General features: G+C 44.0%; 1 protein-coding gene across 1 annotated transcript; it reads left to right on the top strand.

Annotated features, from left to right (window-relative positions):
* The first annotated feature begins 10,428 nt into the window (after positions 1-10,428).
* LOC138869082 (uncharacterized) lies at positions 10,429-19,727 on the top strand. The gene is made up of 7 exons (XM_070146672.1): positions 10,429-10,734; positions 10,821-11,063; positions 11,550-11,603; positions 14,086-14,218; positions 14,759-14,835; positions 18,939-19,136; positions 19,467-19,727. The coding sequence occupies exons 1-7, from the start codon at positions 10,429-10,431 to the stop codon at positions 19,725-19,727; spliced, it is 1,272 nt and encodes a 423-aa protein (XP_070002773.1).
* Positions 19,728-21,438: the final 1,711 nt, after the last annotated feature.

The following is a 21,438-nucleotide window of genomic DNA, read 5'->3' as shown; positions in this document are numbered from 1 at the left end:
AACTACTAGAACTGAATCAATTGTCGGAGACTCTGCGGTGATGTCCCGAACATAAGCCAAATAAGCCAAACACCCCTTCTAGACCATTTGTCGAGCCTTCAGGAAAGAGATATCTTAGCTAGATGTATCAACTGTGGAACCCTTCCACTCCAACCCTGGCAACCCTGGTATCGCTAAAGTAACAGTCTTGGTATGGCAATCTAGGATGGCGTGATATGGAGATAAACAATCCATGCCCAGGATGATCTCAAAATCGATCATATCGAGCAACATGAGGTCTGCTCTAGTCTCAAAACAACAAAATGTGACCACACAGGACTAAAAGATCTGATCCACAACCATAGAATCGTCCACAGGAGTGGACACATGAACATGAGTGCTCAAAGGCTCAGGAGAAATAACCAAAAAATGAGCAAACAGAGATGACACATACAAATAGGTAGACCTTGGATCAAATAATACCGAAGCATCTCTACTGCAAACGGAAATAATACCTGTGATGACTGCATCCAAGGCTAATGCATCTGGCCTAGCCGAAAGGGCTTAAAATCTGGCTAGAGCGCCAGCTGGCTGGCCTCCGCCTAACTGAGCAGTAGCTGGCTGACCTCTCCCTACCTGGCCTCTACCTCTAGGACGGCCCCTACCAGTCTGCCCTCCACCTCTAGGTGGCGGGGCAATGGTGCTGAAATCATAGGCTGTTGACCCTGCTGTACCTCCTTGCCCCAAAGCTTGGGGCAGTATCTCCTCATATGACCAAGGTCTCCGCACCCGAAACAACCCTGCGGTGCGGTGACCTACTGCCTTGATGGCTGACCCAAATAGCCTGTAGACCCACTGGAAAAAGCCTAAATAGACGATGGATGGTATGAACTCTCCGGCATAGCACTGAAATAAGAATTAGAAGAACCCTGTAGACCTGAATACCCATCGAAGGAACCCTGAATAGTTGGTAGGCAGTATGAACTCTCCAGCATCGTGCTGAAATAAGGTCTCACTGGAGTGCCGCAGGGAGGTGGTGGTGCTGCTAAATATGGGGGCCTGCTGGGCTTATCCCTCCCCGTGTGCCCCCTACCCTTGGATGGGGCACCTCTGAACTCTCCAGAAAATTGAGCCCTCTTGTCCTGATGAAACTACTTTCTACCCCTTTGGCGATAACCCTCAATCCTGCGAGCAATCTTTACCACTAGTTGATACTCAGTACCTATCTCTACCTCTCAAGCCATGATAGCTCGAATACCGGGGTGCAACCCTGCAACAAATCTCCGCACTCTCTTTGCATCCGTGGGAAGTATCATGAGTGCATGGCGAGACAACTTAGAGAACCTCGCCTCATAATCGGTCACGGACATTTGACCCTGCTCAAGATGCTCAAAGTGATACTGCAGCTCTTCCCTCTCAGAGGGTGGAATATACCTATCCAAGAATAACTGTATGAACTAACCCCAAGTGAGGGGAGGAGAACATGCTGGCCTACTAAGTATATAGGACTGCCACCATCTACGGGCCATGCCCTCCAACTAAAAAGTAGTGAGCATCCTCAAGGCGCTCACCCCTGAAGACTAGAGGGTGAAGTCTAGTCCATCTATCCAATAACTTCTGCGGGTCACCATTCGCAGCTGGTCTGGGCTCGGGCACCACTGTAGCAACTGGCTGAGCCCTAACTGTGGGTAGTGCACCCGGAGTCTGATACACTGCAGCTAAGTAACCAAGAGCCTGAGCAGTAGTGGTCTGTGCTCCCCCTCCTACCTGTGATATATCTGGATCCGCTGGAAATAAACCAGCCTGAGTCATGGTGTCTATGAATCGTAGCATACGACGTATGATCTCCTGGAATCTAGGTGCTGTCATAAAGTCCGTCGGGGTAGGCTCGGTTGCGGGCACCTCGCCCTGCTCCTCAATGATAGGATCTCCCACAGAATCTGTTGGTGGTGCTACTGGGGCACCTCTAGGACGTCCTCATCCCCTTCCTCGGGTCGGTGCCCTCCCCCGGCCTCTACCTCGGCCTCTAGCAATGGGGGGAGTACCCCTCCCGGGTTGGGAACATCCATCGTGCGTGTCCTCACCATCTGTGAGAGAATAGAAGAGAGAATTTTAGTGTACCATCCACTGCACGATAGGAAATAAATAAAGAGTAGTTTCCTAACACCCTATAGCCTCTCGAAGATAAATACAGACGTTTTCGTACCGATTCGCAAGACTCTATTAGGTTTGCCCATGACTTTTGAGACCTACATGAACCTAGTACTTTGATACCATGTTGTCACAACCCATTTCCATAATAGGTCATAATGGCGCCCAACACCGTTGTTAGGCAATCCAACGCGAAAGTATTAGTGAATTCTTATTTTACTTGCCCAAAATAGTTTCAACATTTTTCTTAATTTGCAATTAAAAATAGGTGATAACATGCAACATTCAATAATAATTATACAATCCAAAAGAAACGTCTACTAATGTGTGTGCCAAGACCTGGGGTCACAAGCTGTGGGAAACTAGTAGAATATACAAAATAATACATCTAGCCTACTGTCTGAAGCAAAATAGACAGTCAAAAGTAAGGAGGACTCCATCCAGCTGTTGATCGGCAAAGGAAGGGAAGCAGCTCACCGTGGAAGTCTCGGACTATGATCAGGGACGCACACCGGTCTGATAGCCAGATGAACCTGCCTTAGAGCACGTACAATTAAGTACAGAAGCGTAGCATGAGTACATAAACAATATGTACCCAGTAAGTATACAGTCTAATCTCGAAGAAGTAGAGACAAGAGGTCGACTTGATACCTACAAGGGCCAAATAATATAATATGATGTTATGCCAGGCATGATGGTCACAATATATAACAGTTGAAATAAGTATTTCTAAGTCATGTCATTTTAATACCCCATTTAATCCTTTACAATTTTAACGTGTATCAGGCAAGTCATCAATAATAAATTCACATAAATATCATGCACACTTTTTGCCGAGGTCGACGGCCTGATCCAACATAAAAGAAACTATGCACTGCTAGAGGGTCAAATGGCGCGAACCGTAGATGCATCTATTTCTACCGAGGCGATCGGCCCGATCCACAAATCTCAATTATCAACAGAAAAATATAAGAAGGCGCAATTACATTCAAATAAACTCTTACAAGTGCCCAACACAGCAAGTGTTCACTTACGTTCATTTCCAATTCTCTAGCATGTCCAAAAATGATCACATTATCAAGAAGACATATAACATTGGCAAATATAGCATGATACGCATCCTAGACTACCCGGACAATTAACATGATAGTAACTACACACGGACTCTCGTCACCTAGTGCGTACGTAGCCCCCGCATTTAGTGGCAAATTATATAATTTTTACTTCTGTGGGGATAATTCCCTCTTACAAGGTTAGAAAGGAGACTCACCTCGCTCCAAAATGTACTTCCAATTCCAAGAACGAGCCCGAACTCTCAATTTGGAGTCGAACGATCCAAAACTAGTCTAATGAGATAACAACTAGTCAATATAAGCTCACAAGATCACATTGTCACTATTAAAGCAATTTCCTAACCTTAAACACAAGTTTCCTAAAATCCGACCCCGGGCCCACGTGCCCGTATTCCGAAATTTTTTGAAGAAATTTGTTCTTTATAACCCAAGGATCAATAATATATGATTTCTAATTCATTTCATAACAATTTTCGTGGTCAACTCTAACTTTTGTCAAAACCCTAGGTTTTGCTCTAACCCCATGATTTTACCTTAATCCTAGTGTTTAATCTACCTAAGACACAAGTATTAAACTAAAAATAGGTAGGATAAACTTACCTCAAGATGTTAGGTGAAGGTCCTCTCACAGGAGCTCCAAAATCGCCCAATGGATGAGTGAAAAATGGCCAAAATGATTTGGAGCCTGTAAAAATGAAGCTCACTGCTTTAGTGATTTCTGCATCTGCGGTCAGGGGACCGCATCTGTGGTCAGGGGACCGCATATGCGGTCCCGCTTCTAGGAGAAAGAGGTCGCATCTGCGGAATTGGCCAAGCGGGTTGGGACCGCTTCTGCGGTCTTGAAGCAACTTCTGCTGAGCCGCTTCTGTGGTTTTGGGCCTGGCCTGCCTTGGCTGCATCTGCGAGAGAACGATCGCTTCTGCGGTCTCGCACTTGCGGCTGACCAACTACAGGTGCGGTTATGACAGAAGCAGATGCTTCAGCTCTTCTCAACCTTTCCAACTTCACTCGAGCCTCGTCCGATTGACGCTCGGGGCTCCTGGGCCCCGCCCGAACATACTGACAAGTCTAAAATCATGAAAAGGACCTACTCGAACCTTCAGAACACCCAAAACAATGCTAAATCTAAGAATCACCCCTTAAAACCAATTGAATCAAACTTATGAACTTCAAGTTCTTAATTCTCCTCTAACGAGGCGAAATGCACTTAAACTACTCGGATTGACACCAAATTTTGCGGGCAAGTCTTAAATGTTATATCGGACCTGTATCGGGCTCCGAAACCAACAAACGAGCCTGATACCCATGTGATCAATTATTATTTAGTTTCTTTAAATCCTTAGAATTTCAGTTTAACAATTTCTAATAAAAATTCATTACTTGGCCTAGGGACCTCAGAATTCGATTCCGGGCATATGCCCAGGTCCCATATTTTCCTACGGACCCTCCGGGACCGTCAAAATATCAATCCGGGTCCGTTTGCTAAAAATGTTGACAAAAGTCAAACTTAGACTTTTAAGAAAATCTTAAGGAATCAAATGAGAATATTTCAACCCAAATTCTTCCAATTCCCGAACCAACAATCCCCGCGGGTCGTAAATTAGTTAAAACAAGCGTAGGAAGTTTTATTTAGGGGGACAGGGTTATAAAAATCTAAAACGACCAGTCGGGTCGTTACTGAATTACTTTTTTGTGTTGCGAGACGTTATGATTTGTTGGTTAAAGGTACAGATGGTGCGGTTCCATTGGGGTTTCATAGTGGAAGTCGAGCAGGAAAGAGTACTGGGTATTGCTCGGTGGATGGCATATCGATTGTGTCCCTTCGGGTATGTGTAATGTTATGTCAATTGATTTGTGGTGGTTATGATGATTGTGTTGGTTTTAGACATCATATTGCGCATGGTTGTCAATTTTGAGCATAGTGACTTGAGGTGTTTTAGGTGGACCAGTGTTTAGATGAGGTCGTGCATTGGAGCAAACTTATATGGAGGTATGGCCCTTTGGGTTGGATTCGTGCATTCTATTTTTATGATGTGTGACGGGTTCTTAGCATTGTGTGTGGTGGTTCTAGTGAGCTTGCGGTACAGCTCTTTCATTTGAGTCATTTCATGATTTGAGTATGTTCGGATCATTGCTTATTGGGGCGTGAATTGCGCAAGTTGTGGCTTTAGTTGGTCTTGAGGTGTCATTCCAGCAGAGTAGTTGTGTTGGATTAGATGAGATCGTTAGGATCTTTAATGAATACAAATGGGTTCGATTTCAATGTTGGAAGGATAATATCGAGGTCCGGCTCAAAAATTTGCTATGGTCCTTGCCAAAGGAGAAGCGGTTTCATGAATGTTTGATCTGAGAAATGGTTATGGCTTACTGCGTGTTTTATTTATCATTGGCAGTATATGAAAGTGTTGGAATGAGACTTTAGTTGATAAGAGGTTTTCCACCAGTATTTGGTTGTTGTGTGCAGCTTTTGTGATTAGAAGTTATCGCTACTAGTGTTTGAGTTATGTGGTATATCATGTAATTGCACCTAAGGTTGCACGTATGGGTTATTACAACTTGTTCGGGCATATGCAGAGTATGGATGTGAGATTTTGATCTTGTGGATGATTTTAGGAGTGGAAATGTGGTTCTAAGGTTTATGGGCTAGGTCGGATTGTTAAATTTCAGTTACATTGTATTGTCGGTCGGGTCGTTACACCGGGTTTTGGGAATATGTATTAGTTTTTGAGAGTTAATGTCATGTATGCCGAGCGGCACTTTTAAACGTTGTTTTATTACTTTATTTTTGTTTAAAATTATTTTATTCCACAAATTGGTTGTTTTCCACATTATTAGGCTTACCTAGTTGTAGGGAAGTAGGTGCTGTCACGATGGTTCACGGAGGGTGAACCGGGGTCGTGACAGCTTTATAAACACATGTTTAGATTTCTATAAACCTAGCTACAAGGTAGATAAAATATGGGTGAAAGACTTAAATATAAATGGAGAATTTGTATTAGGATTACGTTTTATATTACATAACAATGGTAGTTGCCTACTCAACAGAGATGGAGTAATATTTTTGTAAAATATTACACATACACCAGTACAAACAATAGAGACTGCAACAAGGATAAGGACATGATTGAACGCAAATGTAACGACCCGACTAGTCGTTTTTCATTTTAGAACCATGTTCCCTTAAATAAAACTTCTCACACTTGCTTTAACTAATTTACGACTTGCGTGGATGGGTGGTTCGGGATTTGGAAGAGTTTGGATTGAAATATGCTCATTTGATTCCTTAGGATTTTCTTAAAAGGCTAAGTTTGACTTTGGTCAACATTTTGAGTAAACAGACCCGGAATCGTAATTTGACGGTCCCAGAGGACCCGTAGGAAAATATGGGATCTGGGCATATGCCCGGAATCGAATTCCGAGGTTCCTAGCCCGAGTAATGAATTTTTATTAGAAATTGTTAAACTGAAATTCTAAGGATTTAAAGAAACTAATTAATGATTGATCACGTGGGTATCAGGCTCGTATTTTGGTTTCAGAGCCCGGTATAGGTCCGAAATAACATTTAAGGCTAGCCCACAAAATTTGGTGTCAATCCGAGTAGTTTAAGGGCATTTCGGCTCGTTAGAGGAAAATTAAGAACTTGAAGTTCATAAGTTTGATTCAATTGGTTTTAGGGGGTGATTCTTAGATTTAGTGTCATGTCGGGCATTCCGAAGGTTTGAGTAAGTCTATTTCATGATTTTAGACTTGTCGGTATGTTCGGGCGGGGCCCGGAAGCCCCGACCGTTGATCGGACGAGGCTCGAGTGAAGTTGGAATTTTTTGAGAAGTGCTGAAGCATCTGCTTCTGTCATAACCGCACCTGTGGTTGGTCGACCGCAGGTGCGAGACTGCAGAAGCGGTTCACCTATCGCAGATACGGCCCAGGGTAGGCCAGGCCAAAACCGCAGAAGCGGCTTTGAGACCGTAGAAGTGGTTGCAGCCCGCTTGGTCGGTTCCACAAGTGCGTCCGATTTCTCGCAGAAGCGGGACCGCAGATGCGGTCCCCTGACCGCAGATGCGGAAATCACTGAAGTAGTGAGCTTCATTTAATACGGGTTCTAAGTCATTTTTTCCACTTTTCACTCCTCCATTGGCGATTTTGGGAGCTTTTGAGAGAAGACTTCCACCTAGCATCTTGAGGTAAGTTTATCCCGCCTAATACTTGTGTCTTAAGTAGATTAAATACTAAAATTTAGGTAAAATCAAGGGGTTAGAGCAAAACCTAGGGCTTTGACAAAAAGTTATATGTAACCACGAAATTTGTTATGAAATGAATTAGAAATCATATATTATTGATCCTTAGGTTATAAAGAACAACTTCCTTCGAGAAATTTCGCAATCCGGGCACATGGGCCCAGGGTCGAATTTTAAGAAACTTGTGTTGAGGGTTGGGAAATCTCTTAAATAGCTAGAATACGATCTTGTGAGCTTATATTGACTAGTTCCTACCTCATTTAACTAGTTTTGGATCGTTCGGCTCCAAATTGAGAGTTTGGGCGCATTCTTGGCATTTGTAAGTATACGTGGAGCGAGGTAAGTCTCTTTTATAACCTTGTAATATGGAATTGTCCCCATAGGTGTAATAATTAAATAAATTGCTACTATATGCGGGGGCTACGTACGCACTAGGTGACGAGAGTCCGTGCGTAGCTACTATTATGCTAAGTCCGGGTAGTCTAGGACCCAAAAGCATGCTCTATGTGATATTCTTGTAACTTGATGTTAAATTCGGATTCGTATAAATCATGTTGATTAAGGTAAATGAGACTAGTAAGAGGAACCTTATCTTCCTTGGCCTTTTAAAGAGAAATTGAATACTTCTGTGAATAACTGCTTCTCAGATATATACTATTGTCTGCTTGTTGTTGAGTTTATTTATATTTGACCGCGTCGCACGTGTGATTCGTAAGCTGGGTAATAGATGCATCTATGGTTCGTGTCGTTCGACCATCGGCAATGCACAATTTACTCTTATGTTGGATTGGGTCGTACGACCCTCGGTGTTACTTGCGCATGCTTTACTTAGTATTTTTCTGTAGACTGAACTTCGTATATGCTTGGAAATGTAAATGGATACCTATGATATTATCTAGAAAAGAACTGTTATTCCTTGCCATAAAATGCTAATTAATGGTGTTATCCATGTCCTATCTTCGGGGGTGAGCGTCATAAGGATGCCCAAGATTTCATTGATAGGTGCAGGGATAGACTGCACAACATGAGGATATTGGAGTCGCATGGAGTTGACTTCACTACTTTTCAGTTGGAAGGTAGGGCCCGTAGATGGTGGTAGTCCTATGTTCTTGACAGGCCAGCAGGTTCCCCTACCCTCACCTGGGGTCAGTTCACCTAGTTATTCTTGGATAGGTCTATTCCACCCTCTGAGAGGGAAGAGCTACGGTATCAGTTTGAGCATCTTGAGTAGGGTCAGATGTCTGTGACCGATTATGAGGCGAGGTTCTCTGAGTTGTCTCGCCATGCACTCATGATACTTCCCACAGATGCAGATAGAGTGCGGAGATTTGTTGCGGGGTTACACCCTGTATTCGAGCTAGCATGGCACGAGAGGTGGAGATGGGTACTGAGTATCAGCTAGTGGTAGAGATTGCTCGCATGATTAAGGGATATCGCTGGAGGGATAGAGAGCATATTCTGAAGGACAAAAGGACTCGGTTTTCGAGAGAGTTCAGAGGTGCCCCAGCTAGGGGTAGATGTCACTTCGAGAGGGGTCAGCCCAACAGACCCCCGTATTTAGCACCCCCACCCCCTCCCCAAGGTACTCTAGTGAGACCTTATTTTAGTACGATGCTGGAGAGTTTTTTCCGCCCACCAGCTATTTAGGGTTCCTTTGGCAGGTATTTTGATCATCAGGATTCTTCCAGTGCTCACTTCAGTGCTGTGCTAGAGAGTTCATATCGCCCACCAGCCATCCAGGTTTCTTCTAGTGGGTATTCTGGTCAGTAGGCTCAGACTTTAGCGCAACAGGCTATGGTACCGAGAGTGTGCTACGAGTGTGGAGATCTGGGTCACATAAAGAGGACCTGCCCTAGACTTTGGGGCAAGGCAGTGCAGTAGGGTCAACAGCCTATAATTTCAACACCGGCTTCCCTACCACCTAGAGGTGGAGGGCAGACGGGTAGGGGTCGTCCTAGAGGTGGAGGTCAGCCAGCTACTGCTCAGCTAGGTGGAGGCCAACCAGCTGGCGCTCCAGCCAGATTCTACGCCCTTCCAGCCAGGCCAGATGCATTGGCCTCAGATGCCGTTATCACAAGTATTATTTCCGTCGGCGGTAGAGGTGCTTTGATATTATTTAATCCAGGGTCTACTTATTCATATGTATTATCTTTGTTTGCTCATTTCCTGGTTATTTCTCCTGAGTCATTGGGCACCCATGTTCATGTGTCTACTCTTGTGGGTGACTCTGTGGTTGTGGATCAGATCTACCGGTCTTGTGTGGTCACATTCTGTGGTTTCAAGACTAGAGCGGATCTCATGTTATGATCGACTTTGAGGTCATCCTGGGCATGGATTGGTTATCTCCATATCACGCCTTCATAGATTACCATGCCAAGACTGTTTCATTAGTGATGCCAGGGTTACCGAGGTTGGAGTGGAAGGGCTCCACAGTTGATACATCTAGTTGTGTTATTTCTTTACTGAAGGCTCAGCATATGGTTGAGAAGGGGTGTTTGGCTTATCTAGCTTATGTTCGGGACACCACTGTAGAGTCTCTGATAATTGATTCAGTTCCAGTAGTTTGAGAGTTCGCCGATGTGTTTCCTTCTAATCTTCCTAGCATGCCACCGGATCGTGATATTAATTTTTGTATTGATTAGCTCCAGGCACCCAGCCTATATCTATTCCACCATACCGAATGGCTCTTAAGGAGTTGAAGGAGCAGCTTGAGGAGTTGTTAGCAAAGGGGTTTGTTAGACATAGTGTATCACCTTGGGGTGCACTAGTGTTATTTGTGAAGAAGAAGGATGGGACTATGCAGATGTGCATTGATTACTGCCAGTTGAACAAAGTCACCATCAAGAACAAGTATTCGTTGCCTCGTATCGATGATTTGTTCGAGCAGCTGCAGGGTGCTAGGGTGTTCTCTAAGATAGACTTGAGGTCAGAGTACCATCAATTGAAGATTCGGGACTCCGATGTCCCGAAGACTGCATTCTGGACTAGATATGGCCATTATTTTTTTTGTGATGTCCTTTGGCTTGACTAATGCCCCAGCAGCATTTATGGACTTGATGAATAGGGTATTCAGGCCTTATATTGATTCATTTGTCATCGTCTTCATTGACGATATCTTGATATACTCTCGTAGCCTAGGGGAGCACGAGCAGCATTTGAGAGTAGTGCTTCAGACCTTGCGAGAGCAAAAGCTATATGCTACGTTCTCCAAGTGTGAGTTTTGGATAGAGTCGGTGGCATTCTTGGGGCATGTTGTGTCAGGAGAGGGTATTAAGGTGGATCCCAAGAAGACTGAGGCAATTCAGAGTTGGCCACGTCCTACCTCAGTGACTGGATTAGGAGTTTCCTGGGGCTAACAGGTTATTACAGGCGATTCGTGTAGGGTTTTTCATCTACTACATCACCTTTGACTAGATTGACACAGAAGGGTGCTCCTTTCCGTTGGTCCGATGATTGTGAGGAGAGCTTTCAGAAGCTCAAGACAGCTTTGACCATGGCACCAGTTCTTGTGTTGCCTTTCGGTTCGGGGACGTATACGGTATATTGCAACGCTTCACGTGTTGCCTTGGGATGTGTATTGATGCAGGAGGAGCGAGTTATTGCATACGCTTCACGTCAGCTGAAGGTTCATGAGAAGAATTATCATGTGCACGATCTAGAGTTGGTTGCGATTGTTCATGCTCTTAAGATATGGAGGCATTATCTGTATGGGGTGTCATGTAAGGTTTATACTGATCATCGCAGCTTACAGCATTTGTTCAAGTAGAGGGATCTTAATTTGAGGCAGTGCAGGTGGCTTGAGTTACTGAAGGATTATGACATCACCATTCTTTATCATCCGGGCAAGGCAAATGTGGTCGCGGATGCCTTAAGCAGAAAGGTAGAGAGTATGGGTAGCTTGGCATTCATTCCAGCAGAGGAGAGGCCACTAGCTTTGGACATTCAATCCTTGGCTAACAGACTCATGAGGTTGGACATTTCAGAGGCCGGGTGGCCTACTTCAGCAAATGCATATACCAGAGTGGAAGTGGGAGCGCATTACCATGGATTTCGTAGTTAGGTTTCTGCGGACTTTGCGGAAGTTTGATTTAGTATGGGTCATTGTTGACAGGTTGACCAAGTCGGCCCACTTTATTCCAATGGCGACTACCTATACAGCAGAGAGGTATGCTCAGATTTACATTCGGGAGATAGTTCGGTTGCACGGTGTGCCTGTTTCCATCATATCATATAGAGGCCCTTAGTTCACTTCCCATTTTTGGAGAGCTGTTCAGAGTGAGTTGGGGACCCGTGTAGAGCTTAGCACAGCATTCCATCCTCAGACCGGGAAGTCGGAGCAGACAGTTTTGATTTTGGAGGACATGCTCAGAGCATGTGTGATTGACTTTGGAGGGCAGTGGGATCAGTTCTTGCCCTTGGCGGAGTTTGCGTACAACAACAGCTATTAGTCCAGCATAGAGATGGCTCCATACGAGGTTTTATATGGTCGACATTGTCGTTCTCCTATCGGGTGGTTTGAGCCTGGTGAGGCTAAGTTATATGGTACAGATTTGGTACTGGATGCCTTGGATAAGGTTCCAGGAGAGGCTTCGTACAGCTCAGTCCAGATAGAAGCATTACGTGGATCAAAAGGCGTGTGATGTATCATTTATGGTTGGCGAGAAGGTCCTCTTGAAAGTCTCGCCAATGAATGGTGTTATGAGATTCGGGAAGAAGGGAAAGTTGAGCCCGAGATTTATTGGCCCATTTTAGGTGTTGAGGCGAGTTGGGGAGGTTGCTTACGAGCTTGCTTTGCCCCCCAGCTTATCGGGAGTTCATCCGATTTTTCATGTATCGATGCTTCGGAAGTATCATGCCGACTTGTCCCACATGTTAGACTTTAGTACTATTCAGTTGGATGAGAGTTTAGGTTATGAGGAGGAGCCAGTCGCAATTATTGATAGACAGGATCGCCAGTTGAGGTCCAAGAGAATTTTTGCGGTGAGGGCCCACTGGAGGGGCCAACTAGTCAAGGAGGCGACCTGGGAGTCCGAGGAGGACATGCGGAGCAGATACCTACATTTATTCAGTAGCTCAGGTACTTTTCTATATCCATTCGAAGACGAACGTTTGTTTAAGAGGTGGAGAATGTAATGACCCTACTGGTCGTTTTGCCTTTTAGAACCCCGTTCCCTTAAATAAAACGTCCCGTTCTTGCTTTAACTAATTTACGACTTGCGGGGATGGGTGGTTCGGGATTTGGAAGAGTTTGGGTTGAAATATGCTCATTTGATTCCTTAGGATTTTCTTAAAAGGCTAAGTTTGATTTTGGTCAATATTTTGAGCAAACAGACCCGGATTCATGATTTGACGGTCCTAGAGGACCCGTAGGAAAATATGGGATCTGGGCATATGCCCCGAATCGAATTCCGAGGTTCCTAGCCCGAGTAATGAATTTTTATTAGACATTGTAAAACTGAAATTCTAAGGATTTAAAGAAACTAATTAATGATTGATCACATGGGTATCAAGCTCGTATGTTGATTCCGAATCCTGGTACAGGTCTGAAATAACATTTAAGACTAGCCCGCAAAATTTGGTGTCAATCCGAGTAGCTTAAGGGCGTTTCAGCTCGTTAGAGGAAAATTAAGAACTTGAAGTTCATAAGTTTGATTCAATTGGTTTTAGGGGGTGATTATTAGATTTAGCATTATGTCGGGCATTCTGAAGGTTCGAGTAGGTCCGTTTTATGATTTCAGACTTGTTGGCATGTTTGGGTGGGGCCTGGGAGCCCCGAGCATCAATCGGACGAGGCTCGAGTGAAGTTGGAATTTTTTGAGAAGTGTTGAAGCATCTGCTTCTGTCATAACCGCACCTGTGGTTGGTCGACTGCAGGTGCGAGACTGCAGAAGCAGTCTGCCTATCGTAGATGCAGCGTAGGGTAGGCCAGGCCAAAACCACAGAAGAGGCTCCTAAGCCATAGAAGCGGCTCCGCAGAAGCAGCTTCAAGACCAGCTCTAGCGCCCGCCCTTTCCTGAAGAGCTCCGAGGGCACCAGCTCCAGTGCCTACCTTTGTACATTCAGCACCTCAGCCGGATGCACCGGGTCAGGAGATGAGAGATGTTATTCAGCTATTAACCCGATTAGTAGCTGCGCAGGCTTGATGTCAGGAAATAGGTATAGGTCATGCAGATAGGTCCGTGAGTGCAAGGGTTTGTGACTTTATTAACTTATACCCTCCGGTATTTACTGGAACATATTCAAACGAGGACCCTCAGATATTTATTGATAGAGTGTAGAGGACGTTACGGGTAATGAAGGCCACTGCGACTGAGTCAGTTGAGCTAGCTTTCTATAGACTCCCGAGATGTTGTAGTTAATTGGTACAAATCTTGGGAATTATCCAAAGGTGAGGATGCCCCTCCAGCAGTATGGCAGGAGTTTACAGAAGCTTTTCTTTGTCATTATCTGCCACCAGAGCTTAGGCGAGCCAAAGTGATAGGTTCTTGACCCTCCGACAAGGTAACATGAGTGTTCGGGAGTACAGTCTTCAGTTTGATTCAATGGCTAGGTATGCTCCCACTATTGTATCTAAGATGGAGGATCGGGTTCACCGGTTCGTGATGGGATTAGAGCCTCACTTACTTAACGATTATATGTCAATCTAGCTTCAGCTGGAAATGGATATTTCTCGTATTCAGGCATATGCTCAGGGTATAGAGGAGCGTAAACAGAAACAGAGGGCTAATCGTGAGCATGATAGGGCCCAGAATAAGAGAGCGAGGTCTTCAGATCCTTCTGGTGAGTTTCAAGGTGGTTAGAGGCAGCAGTACTCAAGGTATCTATCCCAGCTCTCGGCTAGTGCGCCCCCTCATTTTGGAGGTAAGAGATTTGATCGTTCTACATATTCAAGGTCTGGTCAGAATTCCAGGGGCTTGGGTTCTCAGTATAGGGGTGAGTCAAATCAGATGAGGACACCCTTGCCACGATGTGCTCAATGTGGTAAGCAATATACCGGGCAGTGCCGTATAGGGTTAGGTGTTTGTTATACTTGTGGTTATCCGGGCCACGTTATGAGGGATTGTCCGATGAGAGGTGATGCAAGCATAGCTCAGCCGTCGAGATCTGCAGTTGGTTCGTCATCATCAGTACGCCCCCATGGGCAAGGTCCCCAAGCACCAATGAGTCGTGGTAGAGGTATATGCGGAGCATCTAGCTCGAGCAACCCTTAGAATCGTATTTATGCATTGGTAGGACGACAGGACCAGGAGTCATCGCCTGATGTTGCTACAGGTATATTATCATTCTCCTCCTATGATGTATATGCACTGATTTACCCAGGTTACACTTTATCATACATTACTCCGTTGGTTGCTAGTAAGTTTGAAATAAAACCTGAATTGGTTAAACCTTTTGAGGTGTCTACACCTGTTAGGGACTCGGTGATAGCTAAGCAAGTATATAGGGGTTGTATAATAATAGTTCATGGTCGATCTACCGTAGCAGACTTAATCGAGTTAGATATGGTAGAATTTGATGTTATAATGGGTATGGATTGGTTGGCTTCTTGTCATGCCAACGTTGATTGTAGATCAAAGATAGTCTGATTTCAATTTCCAGGGGAGCCTGTTTTAGAGTGGAAAGGTAACACGGCATCGCCAAGAGGTAGTGTGATGACCCGGACAGTCGTCTCATGAGGTACCGCTCCGTTTTCCCCATTTCTGCTTCTTTATGCTTTGTTTATCCGTGTTATGTGATATTAGGTTGGTCGGATCGAATAAGGAATTTGGTAAGGTTTGAGACACTTAGTCTCTTTGAGGGAGCTTAAGTTGGAAAAGTCAACCGGATGTTGTCTTATGTGTTAGAGGGCTCGGAAGTGAATTTTGATGGTTCGGTTAGCTTTGGGAGATGATTTATGGCTTAGGAGTGTGATCGAAATGGGTTTTGGAGGGTTGGAGTAGTTTTAGGCTTGAATTGGCGAAGTTGATATTTTGGCGATTTTCGGTTGGTAGACGAGATTTTGATATAGGGGTCGGAATGGAATTCCGAGAGTTGCAGTAGCTCCGTCGTGTCATTTGGGATGTGTGTATAAAATTTCAGGTCATTCGGACGTGGTTTGGTTGTGTTTTTGATCAAAAGCGAAATTCGGAAGATTTTAGAAACTTAGGCTTGAATCAGAGATGTTTTGGTTGATTTGGTGTTGTTTGAGGTGTTGTGATGATTGGAATAAGTTTGAATAAGGTATAGGGTTATGTTTGTACTTTTGGTTAAGGTCCCGGGGGCCTCGGGGTGATTTCGGATGGTTGACGGAGGAGTTGAGATGTTATTGCAGCTGCTGAAGTTTTGTTGCTTCTGGTGTTTTCGCACCTGCGGTTTGGGGACCGCAGGTGCGGCGCCGCATATGCGATAGAGTGGCCGCAGAAGCGGATTATAAGGATTTGTTAGTGCCGCAGAAGCGGTAAGGTAGGCCGCATCTGCGGAGCCGCAAATGCGGAAGGCGTATCGCAAATGCGGAAGGCGTATCGCAGATGCGACTTTTGGGCTCTTAAGTGAATTCTGCAGAAGCGGAGGATTTACCGCAAATACGGTACTGTAGAAGCGGTGATGGGGCCGCAGATTCGGAACAACTGGGCAGAAGAATTAAAAAGAGTCCTTCGCGAATTTTGGGTTATTTCACCATTTTTGGACTTCGGCTTGGAGCTTTTTGGGCGATTTGAAAGAGGGATTTCAAGGGAACTTTGCTAAGGTAAGGATTTTGGACCTAAAACACATTTCTATGGTAGTATTTCATGAATTAAGGTTGTAATTAAAGGAATTAAAGAGCTAAAAATGAAGAATTAGGGCTTGAGTTTAAGAAGCCTTTAAAGAAGGATTTGAGGGGCCATTTGGACTCCGATTTTAGTGTTCTTGATATGCATAGACTCGTCGGGAGATGAGGAATCTATTGATGTAAAAATTTCTGAATTTCAAGACATGTTCCCGGGGGTCGGGTTTTGGTAATTTCGGGATTTGTGCCCTTTATTAATTGTTTTCGCTTGGGCTTCGTTCCCTTAGCATATTTTGACGTCCTCGTTCTGATTTTGGCCAGATACGATGCTCATGGAGGCCGATTCGAGGGGAAAAGGCGTCGCGAGCTAGAGATTTAGCCGGTTCGAGGTGAGTAATGATTGTAAATGATGTTCTGAGGGTTTGAAAAACTGGATTGCATATCGTTGTGTTATATTGAGGTGAGGCACATGCTTGATGACGAGCGTGGGGTCATGCACTATTAGGGATTGAGACTTGGTCTGTCCCGATTGATAATTTTACCACGTATTTGATTGAAAACTATTTGCTATCATCATTATTTGGGTTGAATGTCATATTTGGGCCTAGTGCCAACTATTTGAACCCTTGGGGGATTTTTATTACTATTTCCTTACTGTTTTGACTTATTACCTAAACTCAGTCATGTTAATTTCTACTGTTTTACTAATCAGCCATGTTTACTCAGTTTTAAGACTTAAATGATATTTTAAATGATGTTTGGGCTGAGAAACACTGTTTTCCTATTGCCCGAGAGGCTTGTGATAATTTTTGACTGAATAAGGCCGAGGGCCTACGTTGTGAGGAAACACTGATATTGATTTGAGGCCGAGGGCCTGAGATATGTACGCCACGAAGTGGATTGATTTATATGAGGTCGAGGGCCTAGTTTGATGCCACGAGATGGCTTGTTATTGCGCTTGGGCCGTAAGGGGCCCCTCCAGGAGTCTGCACACCCCCAGTGAGCGCGGGTACCCATTGTAATGTGAGATTGAGCCTAAGGGGCTGGTATTGTTCTAAGATGTTGCCCGAGGGGTGGATTTGTTGATATTGTGCCCAATGAGTGAACTTCTATTTGTTTACTTTACCTTAACTGCCTGTCAATTACCTGTTTACTTGTTGAAAAAGGATTGTTACTTAACCTTTGACTAGTTTACTTCTTATAAATGGTTTTACTACTTCATTATAGAATGCATTGTGCCTTACGTATTTTCTTACTTTCAGTCGCTATTTACATTTGTTACTCACTGAGTTGGAGTACTCACTTTACTCCCTGCACCCCTATGTGCAGATTCAGGCGTTACTGATCCTGCCAGTGCGAGTTGAGAGCTCCCGGCGGACATTCAGAGTTCACTAGGTAGTTGTTTAACGTCCGCAGACCCGTGTTTCTCCCTCTTTATCATTTCTATCTCATATCAGACTTTTGTACTAGTTGTAGACCTTTCAGACTTGTATTAGGTTTTATAGATGCTCATGATTAGTGACACCTCAGTTAGGGCTGTGTTGGGTTGTTCTTCCATGTATTTATGATATTATCTGCTACTTTGGATTATCTATTCATGTTTAGACTGTTTCTAAATGCTAAATTGTTAATAATTGGAAAAATGGGAAGTATTGGCTGGCCTTTTCTTCGCGAGAGGCGTCATCACGACCGGGTCCGGATTTAGGGTAGTGACAGGTAGATTTATTTCCTATCTCAAGGCAATAAAGATGATCAAAAAGGGCTGTATTTATCACTTAGTTCGGGTTCAGGATGTGGAAGTGGAGTCACCAACCATTCAGTGCATCCCTGTGGTGAATGAGTGTCCCGATGTTTTCCTCGATGAGCTTCTGAGACTCCCGCCAGAGCGAGAGATTGAGTTTTCTATTGACCTATTACTAGATACTCACCCAATATCTATTCCTCCCTATAGAATGGCCCCCGCAGAGCTAAAAGAGTTGAAATAACAATTAAAGGACTTACTTGAAAAAGGCTTTATCAGACCTAGTACGTCACCGTGGGGAATACCTGTTTTGTTTGTGAGAAAGAAAGATGGTTCCTTAAGAATGTGTATTGATTATAGGCAACTTAATAAGGTGACGATCAAGAATAAGTACCCACTCCCGAGAATTGATGATTTATTTGATCAATTACAAGGTGCCAAGTGTTTTTCAAAGATAGACTTGAGGTCTGGGTACCATCAGGAAAGGGTTAAGAATGAAGATATTCCAAAGACAACATTCAGGACTAGATATGGGCACTTTGAGTTTCGAGTTATGTCATTCGGTCTGACCAACCCCAGCAGTATTCATGGATTTGATGAACTGTGTGTTCAGGCCTTTTTTAGATATGTTCGTAATTGTATTTATCGATGATATATTGGTGTATTCTCGTTCAGAGAATGAGCATGTCGGTCATCTGCGTATTGTGCTCAGAGTTCTACAAGAAGGGAAGTTGTATGCAAAAAATTTTAAATGTAAATTCTGGTTGAACTCTGTAACTTTCCTTGGGCATATCATTTCATGTGAAGGCATCCGGGTGGAGACACAAAAGATTGAGGCAGTAAAGACTTGTCCTAGACCCACAACACTGATAGAGGTCCGTAGCTTCCTCGGTTTGGCAGGTTATTACAGGAGATTTGTAGAGGGATTTTCTTCCCTTTCAGCACCTTTGACAAAGTTGACTCAGAAGGGAGCAAAGTTTCAATGGACTGATGTTTGAAAACGGAGTTTCCAGGCAGTAAAGGACAGATTAACGTCAGCACCAGTTCTAATGCTTCCGGAAGGGACCGATGGTTATGTTATCTATTGTGATGCTTCGGGCATTATGTTGGGTTGTGTGCTGATGCAGCATGGTAAAGTTGTGGCTTATGCTTCTAGACAACTAAGAAAGCATGAGAAGAACTACCTAATCCACGATTTAGAGTTAGTCACGGTGATTCATGCATTAAAGATGTGGAGGCACTACTTGTATGGCATTCATGTTGATATCTATATGGATCATTAGAGCCTCTAGTACATCTTCAAGCAAAAGGGATTGAATCTACGTCAAAGGAGATGGTTGGAGCTACTTAAAGACTATGATGTTGATATTTTATACCATTCGGGGAAGGCGAATGTAGTAGCCGACGCCCTCAGCCATAGATCTATGGGTAGCCTGTCGTATTTACAGCCAGAAAAGAGGGGAATAGCCCATGAGGTTCATCATATAGCTAGTCTCGGAGTTTGATTACTAGACTCAGGTAATATTGGAATTACTCTTCAGGATACGGCAACATCCTCTTTAGTAACTGAAGTAAAAGAACGCCAGTACGAGGATCCTGTGTTAGTTCATTATAGGGATACCACCTTTCAGAAGGAGAAAACGTCATTTGATATTACAGGAGATGGGGTCCTCAGATATCAAGGACGATTATGTGTGCCTAACATTGCAGGGCTGCATCGGCGGGTTATGGGAGAAACTCACTATTCTCGTTATTCTATCCATCCAGGAGCAACAGGAAAGTGTATTGGTGGGACGGAATGAAAAAGTATATAGCAGAGTTTGTTGCTCAGTGTCCTAACTGTCAGCAGGTTAAAATCGAGCATCAGAAACTTGGTGGGTTATTGCAAGCTATGGAGATTCCGACTTGGAAATGGGCAGTAATCAACATGGACTTCATCGTAGGCTTATCTCGTACCCAGCATAAGTTCAATTCAATATGGGTGATTGTTGATAGGCTCACAAAGTCAGCCTTTTTTCTGCCTGTTAGAACTACATATTCCTCAGAAGATTATGTGAGGCTTTATATCAAGGAGATAGTACGACTGCATGGTGTCCCTGTATCTATTATCTCGGATAGAGGAGCTCAATTTACAGTTAACTTCTGGAGGTCCTTCCAAAAAGGATTGGGGACTCAAGTAAGTCTTAGTACATCATTTCATCCCCAGACAGACGGACAGGTTGAACGTACTATTCAGACACTGTCGGATATGCTACGAGCTTGTGTAATAGACTTCAAAGGTAGATGGTATGATCATCTGCCGCTTATTGAGTTCGCATATAATAATAGCTACCATTCCATCATTCAGATGGCTCCATATAAAGCTCTTTACGGAAGAAAGTGTAGGCCGCATATAGGGTGGTTCGACGTTGGAGAATCTGGATTACATGGGCCAGACCTGGTTCAGCAAGCCCTAGAAAAAGTAAAGCTTATCCGGGATCGACTATTGATAGCTTAGAGTCATCAGAAGTCACATTCCGACGTGCGACGATGAGATTTAGAGTTCGGGATTGATGATTGGGTATTCTTAAAGGTGTCACCTATGAAGGGTGTGATGAGGTTTGGCAAGAAAGGCAAACTTAGCCCACGGTATATTGGGCCTTATAGGATCATTCAGAGAGTGGTCCAAGTAGCTTATGAGTTAGAATTGCCCTTGGAATTGGAGTTTGTCCATCTAGTTTTTCACTTGTCTATGTTACAAAAGTGCATTGGCGATCCTACCCGAGTGGTTCCCACGAATGATGTACAGATTGCAGAAGACTTATCATACAAGGAAGTTCTGATTTCCATCCTATACCGACAATCTGCAAGCTGCGGAATAAGGAGGTAGCCTCCGTGAAAGTACTTTGGAGAAACAACAATGTAGAAGAGATGACTTGGGAGGTCGAGGAAAACATGAAGTCTAGATATCCCTACTTATTTCCTCCTCCAGAGAAGGGTCCGACTAAGATGTCATAATCATAAGGTACGTGTACAAATTCTTTTATTGGCTATTGTCGTTGGTCGTGTGAGGCCATGGTCGTTATTCATAATTATGGTCCTGTGTGGCGTTGGGTTGTTAAGCTTCTACGAGGAGAATTGGTAGTGGTGCTGTTACAAAGGCGACCCTGCCAAAGTCATACAGAACATGGGGAGTTGAACATTCGAGGACGAATGTCTCTAGGGGGGAGGATGTTACATCTCGCGATTTTCGTACGATAAAATTTCGTTTTCAGTTAACCAACGTAGACTCGGGGATGAGATTATCTTGAGGTTAACGTACTTACGCTAATTATAGCAAGCGATAAATAAGTGTTATGAAGGATAAGGGGGTACACAAATTAAAGAAAATGAGTTTCGTTGAAAGTGGTCAATTTGGAAAAAAATACGGGTCGAGCGATAATACCCGATAATTATGAACTAGTACCATGCAAGGTACCATATGACCACGGTAGTATCATATATAAAGTATATATGAAATATTTTAAAAATAAA

This window comes from Nicotiana sylvestris, chromosome 5 (assembly GCF_000393655.2).
Source record: "Nicotiana sylvestris chromosome 5, ASM39365v2, whole genome shotgun sequence".
In the NCBI taxonomy this organism is placed as follows: Eukaryota; Viridiplantae; Streptophyta; class Magnoliopsida; order Solanales; family Solanaceae; genus Nicotiana; species Nicotiana sylvestris.
The sequence above is the reverse complement of the archived record's forward strand: the minus strand, read 5'-3'. Positions and strand labels throughout refer to the sequence as shown.

What these genes read in the sequence shown, in the direction of transcription:
- LOC138869082 (XM_070146672.1), top strand. Translation starts at nt 10,429, where the DNA reads ATGGCCATTATTTTTTTTGTGATGTCCTTTGGCTTGACTAATGCCCCA. An exon ending in GAGGTCTTCAGATCCTTCTG is followed by an intron (nt 14,219 to 14,758) that starts GTGAGTTTCAAG and finishes TGATTTACCCAG; the next exon opens with GTTACACTTTATCATACATT. An exon ending in AATTGGTTAAACCTTTTGAG is followed by an intron (nt 14,836 to 18,938) that starts GTGTCTACACCT and finishes CGGAGTTTCCAG; the next exon opens with GCAGTAAAGGACAGATTAAC.